Consider the following 14,861-nt stretch of genomic DNA (forward strand, 5'->3'; position numbering starts at 1 on the left):
TTGCTTTACAGTGTGTGTGTGTGTGTGTGTGTGTGTGTGTGTATGTCTGTGTGTGTGTGTGTGTGTGTTAGCTACCATTTATCAGATTAAGAAATTTCTTGGCCGGGCACCGTGGCTTACACCTGTAATCCCAGTACTTTGGGAGGCCCAGGACGGGCAGATCGCTTGAGGCCAGGAGTTCGAGACCAGCCTGGGCAACATGGTGAAACCCTGTCTCTACTAAAAAATACAAAAATTTGCCAGGTGTGGTGGCACATGCCTGTAATCCCAGCTACTCCAGCTGAGGCATGAGATTCACTTGAACCCAGGAGGCAGAGGTTGCAGTGAGCCAAGATTGCACCAGTGCTCTCCAGCGTGGATGACAGACTGAAACTCTGTCTCAAAAAACAAAACAAACAAAAAGAAAAAAGAAATTAGTTTGCTAAGAGTTTTTTTTTTTTAAATCATGAATGGATGTTGAATTTTTTAAGATTTTTCTGAATCTTTGAGATGATGTGGTTAATTACATTGATTGATTAAGTGGTAAACCAACATATTCCTGGAATAAATGTAATTTAGTTGTGCTTTATTATTTTGTTAAATAATTATTAAATAATTTTATTATTAAATTGCCAGATTCTGTTTGTTAATATTTTGTTTAGGATTTTCAAATTCATGTCTTCTGGGCGATTGGTTATAATTTTCCTTTCTCACAGTTTTTTCAAATTTTGGCTTCATAAAATGAGTTAGATTTCATTTTCTCTGTTTTTATTCTCTGGGTAAATTTATGCATGCTGATTTTTTTCCTTCTTAAGTGTAAAGTGAAATTCACCAGTGAACGCACATTGGCCTAGAGTTTTCTCTGGAGAGAAGTCTTTAAATTATGGCTCAATTCCATATATAGAATGTTTTTCTAATTTTATTTCTTTTGCCCATTTTGGTAGATTATAGTTTTCCCAGCATTTGTCCATTTAATCTAACTTTGCAAATGTCTTGACATCAAATTGTTCACAATATCATTTTACCATTTTAATGTCTACAGAGGTGTTCCCTTTTTTATTCCTGACATTGCTTTCTTGGTGCCTTCTCCCCTTTTTTCTTTTGATTAGTCTCACCAGGGATTTATCAATTTTACTAGTCTTTTAAAAGTACCAAATTTTTGGCCTTATTGGTGGTCTCTATTTTTTATTTCATCAATTACTATGATATTTAGTATTTTCTTCTGTACTCCTTGCGTTAATTTGTTCTTTTCCTGACTTCTTGACATGGATAATTCTTAGAGTGCCGACCACTCTCTTTCCTATTTACCATTTAAGGCTACAAGTTTTCCTGTAAGAATTGCTTTAGCTTCATCCCATAAATTTTTATTTGTAGTGTTTTTATTTTACTTAGTTCAAACTATTTTCCAATTTTGACTGTGCTTGTTTTTTTTTTTTGACCCATGAGTTATGTAGAAGTATACTTCCTTATTTCCAAACATATGAGAATTTTGTTTTTAAATTTTTGATTTCTGATTATATTGTGTTGTGGACACAGAACATACTATGTATTTTTTTCTTTTAGTTCTTTGGAATTTGTTTAGACTTGCTTTATGGCCCAGAATATGGTCGATACTGTCAAATGTTTTCTGTACATTTGAAAAGAACATGTATTATGCATTGTTGAGAACAATGTTCTATGTACATCTATTTATTTTATTTAACCCTTCTATATTCCTACTAATGTTCTACTTTCGTTTGATTGAATTTTAATAATGTAATTCTTTCCTTCGCACCCTCTGTCATTACCTTCAAAGTCATATACTCCTTTTCTGTTTTTAGTAATTACTGTAAAGATTTCAACCTGCATCCTTGACTTAGCTATTATTTTTTGTTTATGTTGAGCCTGCATCTAGAAATCTTCCTAAACTCTCTCATTAGATTAAGGAGCTATTCTATAGACTTACTTACTATACTGACTTTCTACACTGTTTAGGCTCTGTAGTATATTGTTAAATGGAAGCAAAGAAGAGAGGACATTTTTGTTTAATTCCAGGCTTTGAAGAAAATGCTGTCAATATTATGTCATTAATATGATGTTCCTGGTAGGTATTTTGGTAGATTCTCTTTGTTGAGTTAAGGAAGTTTCCTAGTTGTTGTTAATTTTTAAAGTCACAGGTGCAGGCTGAATTTTAGTGAATGCTTTTTCCTACACTAATTGAGATAATTGTAAGGTGTGTCTTCTTTAATTGATGAATATGATAAATTGCATTAACATAGATTTCTGATATAGGATGATTCGTATTCTTTTATTATTTGTTTTTTAATGGGCAAAAGACTTTTATTCTTTTTGAGCTTAGATTTTTGGTATAATTTAACTTTTAGATTTGGAAGTACATATGCAGGTTTATTGGTAATATTGTGTGATGCTGAGGTTTGGGGTGTGAGTGATCGCATCACCCAGGTACTGAGCACAGGACCCAATAGTTAGTTTTTCAACCTCTGCCCTTTTCTGCTGTGCCCCCTCTAGAACTCCCCAGGTCCATTATTGCCACCTTGATGTCCATGAGCACCCATTGTTTAGCTTTCACTTATGAGTGAGAACATACGGTATTTGGTTTTTTGTTTCTGCATTAATTTTCTCAGGATAATGACTTCCAGCTGCATCCATGATACTGCAAAGGACGTAATTTCTTTTCTTTTTTCTTTTTTTTTTGAGATGGAGTTTCACTCTTGTTGCCCAGGCTGGAGTGCAATGGCATGATCTTGGCTCAGTGCAAACTCCACCTCCCAGGTTCAAGCAATTCTCCTGCCTCAGCCTCCCAAGTAGCTGGGATTACAAGTGCTTGCCACCATGCCTGGGTAATTTTTGTATTTTTAGTAGAGATGGAGTTTCACCATGTTGGCCAGGCTGCTCTTGAACTCCTGACCTCAGGTGACCCACCCGCCTCAGCCTCCCAAAGTGCTGGGATTATAGGCGTGAGCCACTGCGCCCAGCCGTGATTTTAATTTTTTTATGAGTGTGTAGTATTCCATGGTGTATATATACCACATTTTCTTTATCCAGTCCACCATTGATGGGCACCTAGGTTGATTCTATGTCTTTCCTATTGTCAATGGTGCTGAGAAGAGCATACAGTGCATGTGTCCTTTTGGTAGAACTTACTTTCCTTTGGATGTATACCCAGTAATGGGATTGCAATGTCAAATGGTAGTTCTATGTTTTCATATGTTTGTTGGCCACTGGTATGTCTTCTTTTGAGATGTGTATGTTTATATCTTTTGCCCATTTTTAATGGGGTTGTTTTGAAGATACAATCAATTTGTGATCCTGGGAGAGCAAGAAGCAAGGAGCCAGCAAGTCTGGACACATTCCAGAGGCCACGAAGGGTTTTATGCCCTGAGCCCTGGATTCCATCCAAGCCACGAGGGGTTTTATGCCCTGGGCTTAGGTTGTAGTGTGGCAGGGCAGCCTTCCACTCTTAAGTACAGAGCTTGGTGTTCCATAGGCCACAAGAGGTTTCAAACTCTGGACCCAGGACATGTTCCAAGACTCTTTATATTATGTCAGACTAGCAAGTGTTGCCTCAGCTTTTCGCCCAACAATTGGACTGATGGGATGCTCCACTGTGCACAAGCATCATGGGTTCTTAGAACAAGGCCCTGCACAAGCACCAAATATGTTCCTGTCACCACAGTCCACTAGCCCTTCAACTATAAATGTGCACAGGAGTCGCCTGGGGCCCTTGCTAAATAAAATGCAGCTTCTGATTCAATAGCCTCGAACAGGACCAGAGATTCTGCCTGTCTTGATGAGCTCCTGAGTGAGGGAGACAATGCCAGCCCACAGACTCACACTTTGAGATACAGCACCTAGGCCATTGTGTTCTAATGTGCTTGATAACCTGGAGCACCTATTAAATATCCAAGTTGCCAGGATTTTCTTCTGGAAATCTTGATTCAGCATGTTTTGGATGGAGCCTTGGACGTTTGGGAAAACTAGAATTTCTTTCTCTCCCTTTAGACAAAAGTCAACTACTGCTGAGGCATGGGCTTAATAAATGTTGACTAAAATATCCAACTCAACAACAAATCCTGTATAATTTTCAAACTGTGTCAGTAACTTGCCAGGTCCAACCTCCATACCCTGGCCGTGTGACGGATGAAGAAATGCACTCAGACACAGGTATCCCATGAAACAGCAGGCTAGGGGACTGGGCAGCTCCCAGACACTGAGGAGGGTGCTGTAAAGAGTCAGCAGCCGTGGCCCTGACAGGCTGAGGCTCCAGACATTTATTCAGTACAGATTTAAGGACAAAGGTCTCAAGTAAACACCACTAGAGAGTAATTAACATTGCTGATCTCCCAAGTAGATGGCAGTCACATGCCTGCAGATGATCAAAGGTTGATCTTAGGACCACATGAGTAAACAAGCCATTTAGATAAAATCCTCTACATTCCTATGTATCTATGCCCTAAGCTTTTAAGAGAATTCAGCTGCCTTCAGCCAAATCTTTTACTGAAGCTATGCAAACCTCCTGGCCTTCCAAGAAGTTTTGTGTCTATTTCCTACAACTTAATTTTTATAATTTCTCCCACCACCCTGACAGATCCCCTACAAAAGATCATGTTTCTTCTCAGATTGCTCAGTCCAGCTGAGCCAGCTTTCCACTGGACTCCTGAATGTGAGAAGGACACAGGCTCCCAGGACTATCCAGAAGCATCTCTCATCACCTTAAAACTCTGAAACACCGGCTGGGTGCAGAGGCTTATGCCTGTAATCCCAACACATTCAGAGGCTGAGGTGGGAGGATCACTTGAGGTCAGAAATTCAAGACCAGCCTAGGCAGCACAGCAAGACCCCATCTCTACAAAAAGTACACCCCAAAATTAGCTGGGTGTGGTGGCACATGCCTGTAGTCTCAATTAATTGGGAGGCTGAGGCAGGGGCAGGACTATCCCTTGAGCCCAGGAGTTTGAGGCTGCAGTGAGGTATGATTGCACCACCACACTCCAGCCTGGGAGACAGATTGAGACCATCTCTAAAACAACAACAGGCCGGGCACAGTGGCTCACACCTGTAATCCCAGCAATTTGGGAGGCCGAGGCGGGTGGAACACCTGAGGTCAGGAGTTCGAGACCAGCCTGGGCAACCTGGTGAAATCCCATCTCTACTAGAAATATAAAAAATTAGCAGGGCATGGTGGCAGGTGCCTATAATCCTAGCTACTCGGGAGGCTGAGGCAGGAGAATTGCTTGCACCAAGGAGGCAGAGGTTGCAGTGAGCTGAGATCACGTCATTGCACTCCAGTCTGGGCAACAAGAGCAAAACTTTGTCTCAAAAAATAAAAAAAAAAATACATAAAAAAACAACAAAAAAAATGAGACACAGAAAACTGAAATATTTTAAGTTTCATTTTATTATTGCTTGTTAGTTGATTAAAGTATTTCTTCTTCCACTTAATTTTTAAAGACAGTAATTGCTACACTGAATGAAACCTTAATGAAGTTTCATTATAAGTATCTATTATCATTTTATTATTTTCTACATAGAAGCATGCAAAAAGTTTAAAATTCAGTTTCATTTGACTTAGCCTTGACTGTAATGGAGGACTCTATGAAGAGGGGACACAGTGCTTATGGGCTGGAGTCCCAGCAACTGCTTGGTGGCAGAGTCCCAGTCTTTCCCCAGTTCAAGCCGTGGGCAGATAGATGGGTACTGTCCTTCAGTTCTTCTTACCCATTCACTTGCTTGCTTTATTGCCTCAAAAGCCCAGGGAATATTCCTAGATTAAAAAAAAAAGTTTCAGATTTCAGAATATAACATGTGAAATGTAATGTGGTACTAAACCCATCAAATTATATCAGACAAAATGATTCTGCCAAAAATTAAGATATTTAATAAAAGCAGTTTTCCTTGACATCTTATGGAAGTTCTTCTACCCGTCTGACCTTGAGCTTATGCACTGCATTGTCAAGTGTCCTGTGCCCACCACTTCCTGGCTTCCACGTGCCTCCAGGCATCCCTGCTGCCTACAGCACAGCTCACGTTCCAGCCTCTCTACAGTTGTTTATGGTTGTCCCCTTTCCACGCTTCTCAGTCTAAATCCTATCCATTCTTCACGCACAAACTCAAGTACTATTTCACAAATGAGGCTTCTGTTTCTCTCTCCTTCCCACTGTACTGACTTGATTAGGTACCTTCAGAATATCTGAGAGTCCCCCATGAAACTGGCATACATTCAGTTGTGTCACGTAAACCAGGAACAACTTGGTAGAATAAGCATATCGAGTCAAGTCTGTGTCCACTAAATGGTGTCAAATATTTGAGACTGTTGAATATTCAAGTCTATTCAACACTCAGAAAAATTCTGAGGTTGTTCATTAATATTAATTAGCTACTTCCTCATTTGTTCTGTCATCTGCTAGAACTTGTTAGTGAACAAGTGGCAACATACACCAAAGTTCTTCAGAAAATTCTATGGGGAAACTTAATATTTTGAAAATTCTCTCCCCGTTCCTGAATTTTCCCTGTGAACTGGGAAAGGGCCGTCAGTATAGCGTGGTGGTTAAGAGCTGGGTTTGAGTCCTGACTCTGCAATCACATGATATTGGCCATGTGATACTGTGTGGCTTTCATTCAACACTGGGAATCTCAGTTTCCTCAATTATGAGAATAACGAGGTCCTATGGGTTTGTGGTGGAAATTAACAAAGCTTACAAATTTAACATGCTTACTAGTCCCTAGTGCACAGTAGGCACTCAATAAATGTTCGCTGAATGTCATGATACTAAATCATGATGAACATACTAAATAAGAAGCATGCCCAAAGTGGTTAAAAGACCAATGTTTCCTAGTAAATATTCATCTACTGATAGTTACTAACTGCTGAAAACAACAAAACTGGCTTTGAATATTTTAACTGATTGGCCTCTACACTTTTTGGTTCACATTCCGCTAGCAAGAAAATCTTGTGCCTACACCCCCATATAATGTGCTCTTGCATCAACGTTACGTACATCCTGAAATAGAAAATATAGAACAAAGTTTCAAATATGCAATAAACAGGAAATAAAAAATATTTAATTTTTTTTTTTAGATGGAGTCTCACTGTGTCGCCAGGCTGGAGTGCAGGGGCACGATCTCGGTTCACTGCAACCTCTGACTCCTTGGTTCAAGCGATTCTCCTGCCTCAGCCTCCTGTGTAGCTGGGATTACAGACACGTGCCACCACACCCAGCTAGTTTTTGTATTTTTAGTAGAGACGGGGTTTCACCATATTGGCCAGGATGGTCTCAATCTCTTAACCTCATGATCTGTCCGCCTCAACCTCCCAAAGTGCTGGGATTACAGCTGTGAGTCACCGTGTCTGGCCTAAAATTGTTTGTCTTATGTACTCAAGTGCCAACAAACCATTTTGCTAGCACAGTAGCAGTAATGGAGTAAGAGCAATATGCTGGAATATACTTGATCAATTTTGAAAATCTTTGTGATATTACAGTTCAAAAGCAGGTTCAAAGTTTATACTTGTTTTAACAGCTATAATATTAATAATTGGCAATGATCTAAATAGAATAAATGCTTCTTTGGATGTGCCTATTAAGTCAAATACTAATTTTTTAGTCCCACCTCCTAGCTGTTCAAAGTTTTTTTTCTTTGATATTTATTTAATTAATCCTCTTGGCAAATGGCACTGGTTTATTTTAAAATAAAATACAAAAAATAGGCTAGTGCAGTGGCTCACTCCTATAATCCCAGAACTTTGAGAGGCCAATGCAGGCAGATCACTTGAGGCCAGAGTTCGAGACCAGCCTGGCCAACATGGAGAAACCTCATCTCTACCACAAATATAAAAATTAGCTGGGCATGGTGGTGCACACCTCTAATTCCAGCTACTCAGGAGGCTGAGGCACGAGAATTGCTTGAAACTGGGAGGTGGAGGTTGCAGTGAGCCGAGATCGTGCCACTGCACGCCAGCCTGGGTGACAGAACGAGATCTGGCCTCAAAAAATAAATAAATAAATAAATAAATAAAAACAACAACAACAAAAAAGAAAACTCCCAAAACAGAAAAACAAATTCTCATCTTTCTTGGCAAACTAATGAGAAGGTATTGCTTTTTAAAAAATGGAAGTATAAATTACATATAGTAAATTATGATTTTCCTTTTTTTTCAGACAGGGTCTCGCTTTGTTGCCCAGGCTGGAGTGCAGTGGCACGATCACAACTCACTGCAGCCTCAACCTCCTGGGCTCAAGCAATCCCCCCAATCTCAGCTTCCTGAGTAGTCACACACTACCACACTCGGGTAATTTTAAATTTTTTTGTGGAGACAGGGTCTTGCTATGTGGTCAAGGCTGGTCTTGAACTCCTGGATGCAATCCTCCTGCCTTGGCCTCCCAAAGTGCTGGGATTACAGGTGTGAGCCACCGTGCCCAGCAATGCCTGGGTAATTACAAAAAGTTTTTTGTAGAGATGGCAGTCTCATTGGTTATCTAGGCTGGTCTTAAACTTCTGGGCTTGATCTTGGTGGGCTCAAGTGACCCTCCCGTCTCAGCCTCCTAAAGTGCCTGGATTATAGGCATGAGCCAATTTGCCTAGCCCAGAACTTCCTGAACACCTGTTTTGTGTTTGAGAACTTTTTCTTAATCATGACACTTAAAAAATAGTTATCAATATTTCTTTAATATCATAAAATATCCAGGTAGTGTTTAATTTTTCCTATCTCATTTTTTTAAATGCAGTGGGTTTTGTTTGTATCAGGACCTAAACAAGGTCTACCCTTGCTTTTGGTTGATATGTCTCTAAAGGTTTATTTACAGGTTCTGCTCTTCAACCTTTTTTTTCTATTGCCATTTATTTTTCTCTTGCCATTTATTTCCCCACATTCCAGACTTTGCTGACTGCATTTCCATGGTGTCAAGTAACATGTTCCTCTATTCTCTGATCTAATTCAAGTTTAGAAATCAAGGGGTTTTGTTTAACTTCTTTGATTTTATACATATTAGTTTCTAACAATATTAATATCTACCTTCCAAAATAACAAATCAAAAGTATTATTAACACCATGACTACTCCCAGTGAGATTTCTTTGTAATATTTTTTAATCCTTAGGTACTATCCCACTAGAGAGATATAGTCAAATTATGTACTTCTTTTTTTTTTTTTTTGAGACGGAGTCTCACTCTGTCACCCAGGCTGGAGTGCAGTGGCACGATCTCGACTCACTGCAAGCTCCGCCTCCCAGGTTCACGCCATTCTCCTGCCTCAGCCTCCCCAGTAGCTGGGACTACAGGCGCCCGCCATCACGCCCGGCTAATTTTTTTTTTTTTTTTGTATTTTTTTTAGTAGAGACAGGGTTTCACCGTGTTAGCCAAGATGGTCTCGATCTCCCAACCTCGTGATCCGCCCGCCTCGGCCTCCCAAAGTGCTGGGATTACAGGCGTGAGCCACCGCGCCCGGCCAGTACTATGTTTTAAATTCACCTTAAATTAATTCCCAGGATGGGCACAGTGGTTCATGTCTGTAATCCCAGCACTTCAGGAGGCTGAGGCGGGAGGATTGCTTGAGGTCAGGAGTTCCAGACCAGCCTGGGTAACATGGCAAAGCCCCTTCTTTACAAAAATACAAAAATTAGCAGGGCGTGGTGGTGCACACCTGTAGTCCCAGTTACTCAGGAGGCTGAGGTGGGAGGATGGCTTGAGCCCAGGAGGCGGAGGTTGCAGTGAGCTGAGATTGCACCACTGCACTCCAGCCTGGGCGATAGAGCCAGACTTTGTCTCAATAAATAAATAAATAAATATCAATCTTATGCATTATTATGTAAAATATTTACACAGTTCCAAAGTCAAAACTGCAAAACAAAGCACACTAGGAGAAACCTAGCTTCTATCTTTGTCCCCTCTATCAAATCCCCGTAGCAATAATATTATTAGTTTGATTAGTTTTCCCCTTATCTTGCCTTTAAAAGAACATAAGCCAATTACATGTGTATGTATATGTGTATATGTGTACGCATGTGTGCATATGTGTGTGTGTGTGTGTGTATATACATATATATATATCTCTCTCTCTCTCAGAGGGATCCTACTCTGGTCTTGACCCTCTTGCCATGGGGTGGGGGGTCTGTAGGGACAAGAGAATATGCCCACCCCGGAGCCCATATCTTCCTTTTTAGACCCTGCAACTCCAGCATCCCTGACCACACGGCCCTGAGTCCACTTCCAGGGTCTTCCCTGGTCTGTCATCCTGAGTTTGAACAGCGTTGCCATCTCACTGGTGCTACAAGGTGGCTGGTGTGAGGGGGCACTGGCATGGGGTCTGGATGGCATTTTGATGGGTGGGGTGGGGTATTCACGTGTGCAGGCAAACCCTCTTAGGGTGCTGGGGTCAACCAAGGGCTGAATTTGAACCTGGCCTTCCAGGTGGTTATGAAGTTGTATTTGCCAAGGGAGGAGATTAGAACACATTTAATCTAATAGTTTGCTAGTTTGATTTATAACTTTTAAACACTTGTTATAAACTATAAAGTTATAAACTTTAAATACTTGTATTGTATTCTTGTCCCAGGCCCTGCCATTGTTGGGAACAGGGCTGGGCCGAACAGTCACACTGTGGCTCTTCTGGAGGCACCCAGGATCAGCACACTGCAGTGAAGAGTACCACATCCAGAGCCAGAAGCACCGGGCTCCAGCGGGAGCTGCACTGAAACTCTTTGAGCCCATTTCCAAGGCACAAATACCACATCAGCCCTGCCCGCCACAGGAGACTGTGGGCAAGCTGTTGCCTGCAAACAAATTCTCTTGCTACATACTTATAAAGTAGTGTACACATGTAAGATAATTCCCTATAGCTGTTTCTAAGGTTTATTAAATAAATAGTTGAAAATATAAATAAGTTGCATAATACTATAGTTAAAGCCACCTGGAAATAGAAGGGTCATCCATTTTCATCAGTGATTTGAACACTATTCCCTCTTTTTCCAACCTGGTGCGAATAAACTGTAGTACCAGCATTGTGGCAATTATGTCCAGGAGACGTTCTCTTCCTTTTACACCTAAAGGGGAAAAAACTCCGTTAAGTAAACTCTGCATCTCAAACTGTGCCTGTTTATAAAATTCTCATTAAAGAATTACAATACGCCATCTGGCTAACACGATGAAACTCCATCTCTGCTAAAAAAAAAAATACAAAAAATTAGCCGGGGGTGGCGGGCACCTGTAGTCCCAGCTACTCGGGAGGCTGAGGCAGGAGAATGGCGTGAACCCGGGAGGCGGAGCTTGCAGTGAGCCGAGATCACTCCACTGCACTCCAGCCTGGGCGACAGAGTGAGACTCTGTCTCAAAAAAAAAAAAAAACAAAAAAAGAATTATAATACTGTTAAATCACAGTACATGAGCAGATCGTGAAACTCTAATACTCTTCAAGGTCCTTAAATGGCTTGCTGTTTAAATAAAAAATGAGGACAGTTAGACCCGTGTGCCTATGATATTATCCTGATCATTGTCAGGAAACTGAACTGTATCCAGAGTGCCCCTCACTTGCCATCTTCAATAACCAAAGAGCCATGAAGTTCACTAAAAGAAATCCAGTTTTTAGGCTCCTGTTACAAATAGCTTAGAAGAGTAAACCTAAATATTCAACAGATAAACAACAGATATGACTAATTACACTGGTGTATCAAATTATTTCTAGTGGTTAGTTCCTATAGGTATCCAAGATATTTTACTATATTATGAAATATCAAAATCGAAAAATGAATGTTTACATGTGTTGAACTCAATTAACAACCCATTTTCATTTTAAAAATCCAAGCTTCTTTTTTTTTTTTTTTTGGAGAAGACAGGGGCTCACTCTGTCATGCTGGAGTGCAGTGGGTGTGATCAGAGCTCACTGTAGCCCCCAGCTCCTGGACTCAAGTGATCCTCCTACTTTGGCTTCCCAAAGTGTTGAGATTATAGGCAAGAGCCACGACACATAGCCAAAAAATGGTTTTAGGGAAGAAAAGAAAAACCCAAATCTTTGTCTTATAATTAAGAATATACAATTACTTTTTTTGAGTAAAGACAAAAGGACTTGGCATAGTATGCACATATCTGCATATACACCATTAATTTTACATCGTTGAGGTAGCCAAAACTGCTCGTAAGTGGGCTTTTATTAAATAATATAATGTTCTTAATAGAGGAAAAAGGAATTGAATACATTTTTAAAAACAAAATAACAAAACCAATCCATTGTCCACAAAAGAAAATCAATGGAGACAAAAGCAGTTTAATTTGCTGGATTCTTTTGTGGCTTATTTTTTGAGTATTATTTACAAAATGTTAATTTTTAAGCAATATTAATAATAAGCAACATACAACTCCAAGAATAATATAATAAATAATAAACTGATGAAATACCTAATGTGTATCAGCATCATTTAAAAAACAAATTCAGAAGGAGAGGGGATGATAAAAGAGAAATGAAGAAGAGGATAAAAGACAAAGTTGGGTACAGAGATATAAAAACAAATCAGAGAAAAAAGACAGCTTGAGACTCTACGTAGACGAAGAAAGGCAGAAAAGCACACGCTTACAGAAAAATAATGCAGATAATAGGGAGCAATACAGTGAAACATAGGAAAAGCCCATGGATAAGGCACATCCGTGAAATCCCATCCCCTTGCATCTGTGACTCAATTTTCTCCAGTTTTCCTCTTGTTTCTCAGGCCGCTCCTTCTCAGCGTCTTTGCTGTTTCTTGTCCAGTCTGAACACTAAACCCTGCTGTGCAGCAGGCTGGTCCTAGCACCTGCTCTGCTCAGTCCACCTTCTTTCTTTGGGTGATCTCATCCAGAGCCAGGCTTTAAATACTACTAACGTTGAGAATTTTCCCAGCCTTTTCCAATTCTGACCTCTTCCATGAGCTCCAGCCTCACATGACAATATATTTATCTTGAATTTTTATCTCACTTTGTCACCTGGGCTGGAGTGCAGTGGCACAATCACTGCTCACTGCAGCCTCAACATCCCAGGGCTCAGGTGATCCTCCCACCTCAGCCTCCTAAGTAGCTGGGACCACAGGTACACGCCACCATGCCTGGCTAATTTTTGTAGAGATGGGGTTTCACCATGTTGGCCAGGCTGGTCTCGAAATCCTGAGCTCAAATGATCTGCCCCCTTTGGCCTCCCAAAGTGCAGGCATTACTGGTGTGAGCCACCATGCCTGGCTTATCTTTGGTTTTCAACAGTTTGACTCTGGCCTATCTAAACGTGGTCATTTTTGTATTTATAGTGCTTGGAGTTCTGCTGAGTTTGTTGGATCTGGAAGGTGCTGTCTTTGATCAATTTTACAAAAATGTTCAAATATTTTTCTGTCTACCCTTTCACCTTCTGAAACCCTAGTTACACAAATGTTAAACCTTTTGATATCATTCCACAGTCTTGGCTCCTCTGTTCTTTTTTCATTCTATTTTTTTCTTTCTATATTTCAGTTTAGGTAAGTTTATTGAGTGCATTGTCAATTGAATTAAATGATTTTTTTCCTGTTCTGTCCATTCTGTTGTTAAGCTCATTCAATGACCTTTTCATTGCAGATACTATATTTTCCAGTTCTAGGATTTTAATTTGGTTTTTCTTTATAGTTTCCATCTATTTGCTGAGATTCTGCCATTTATTCACCCATTCCATCCTTTTCTGGTAAGTCAATCCTTCACTATATTTTTAATAGCAGTTTTAAAGTCTGTGTCTGCTAATTCTGACATCTGGGTCATCTGTGGGTCAGCATTTATAGCCCATTTTCCCCTTGATCACGATCATATTGTCCTGCTTCTTCGTATGTTATTAAATTTTCATTCCATACTGAACATTAAAAATGACACCTTGTAGAGACTCTCAGCTATGCTATCTTACTCTAAAGAGTGTTCAGTTTTGTTCTGGTGGGTCCTGTGTAGGCTTTGTTTTAGGCTTTATTAGGATGGGTCTATTTTGGCTTATCCCTATGTCCTGGGGTATAGTCCTTGATCATGAGATATGATCCTTATGACCCTTTTATGGTTTCAATGGAAAGATATTCATAAAGTCTCTCTAATTTGGTGCCACTTGAACTCTAAACTCTGGCCAGTACTAGGCAGCAGCTGAAATCTCTGCTTAGCTCTGTAGCTTCCCAGCTGTTGCTTTTTTCTGGATTCCTTGAGGTTGCTCCTGTATATGTAGAGTTTAGGAGACAGCCAAGGATCCGAGGGGTATCTGGATGCAGATTTCAGAGTTCCCTGCTCTGTGGTTCCCTCCTTTATAGGATTTTAATCCTTAACTTCCAGCCACTTTGGCAACCTTAAACTCCAACCCCATGTCCTCATCCCGTTAAGACTTTCTGTTTTAGTTCAAACATCCCACTGTGTCTCATGAGCTGAGAAATGCCTTTACGTGACAAGCTGGATACGTGTGGAGCCCACCTAGTTGGCTTTCTTTCTTTCAAAGATTATGTTCACTCTAGTTTCTGCCTGTTTTTGATTATTCTCCTGGCCTTCAAAGAATGGTTTTAAATATTTTATTCAAAGTTAATAACTGTTATTGGCAGGAGAGTTAGTCAGATAGAGGCTCTTCTATTATTCCAGGAATAAGCACTCACTCCTCACGTAAATTGTCATCACCCCTTTTTGGCCTAGTGCAGGTCAAACAGGCTATGCATTTGCCCACCCACCCAGCCTGGAATATGAAAACTCTGGCATTTTAGAGGTGATGGTGGGGCAGTGAGACGCTGCTGCTCTATCTATCCATGAATATTGGCTAGTTGTTTAATAATGTGTATTTTATTTAAAAAAAAAATCTCCAGGCTGAGCATGGTGGCTCATGCCTGTAATCCCAACACTTTGGGAGGCCAAGGTGGGCAGATTGCTTGAGCTCACAAGTTCGAGACCACA

The 14,861-nt window shown here is 40.4% G+C and overlaps 1 protein-coding gene across 2 annotated transcripts in view; it reads right to left on the bottom strand.

Moving 5' to 3' along the window:
* Positions 1-5,361: 5,361 nt before the first annotated feature.
* Positions 5,362-14,861, bottom strand: part of PARP4 (poly(ADP-ribose) polymerase family member 4) — a 94,232-nt gene continuing 84,732 nt past the window's right edge. For both annotated transcript variants that reach the window (XM_014347394.5, XM_034936467.3), the window contains 2 exons: positions 10,882-11,014; positions 5,362-5,743 (listed from right to left, as the gene is read on the bottom strand). In XM_014347394.5, the coding sequence (XP_014202880.4) occupies positions 5,548-5,743; positions 10,882-11,014 (329 nt within the window). In that variant the 3' untranslated portion in view covers positions 5,362-5,547. The remainder of the gene's footprint in view (positions 5,744-10,881; positions 11,015-14,861) is intronic.

This window comes from Pan paniscus, chromosome 14 (assembly GCF_029289425.2).
Source record: "Pan paniscus chromosome 14, NHGRI_mPanPan1-v2.0_pri, whole genome shotgun sequence".
In the NCBI taxonomy this organism is placed as follows: Eukaryota; Metazoa; Chordata; class Mammalia; order Primates; family Hominidae; genus Pan; species Pan paniscus.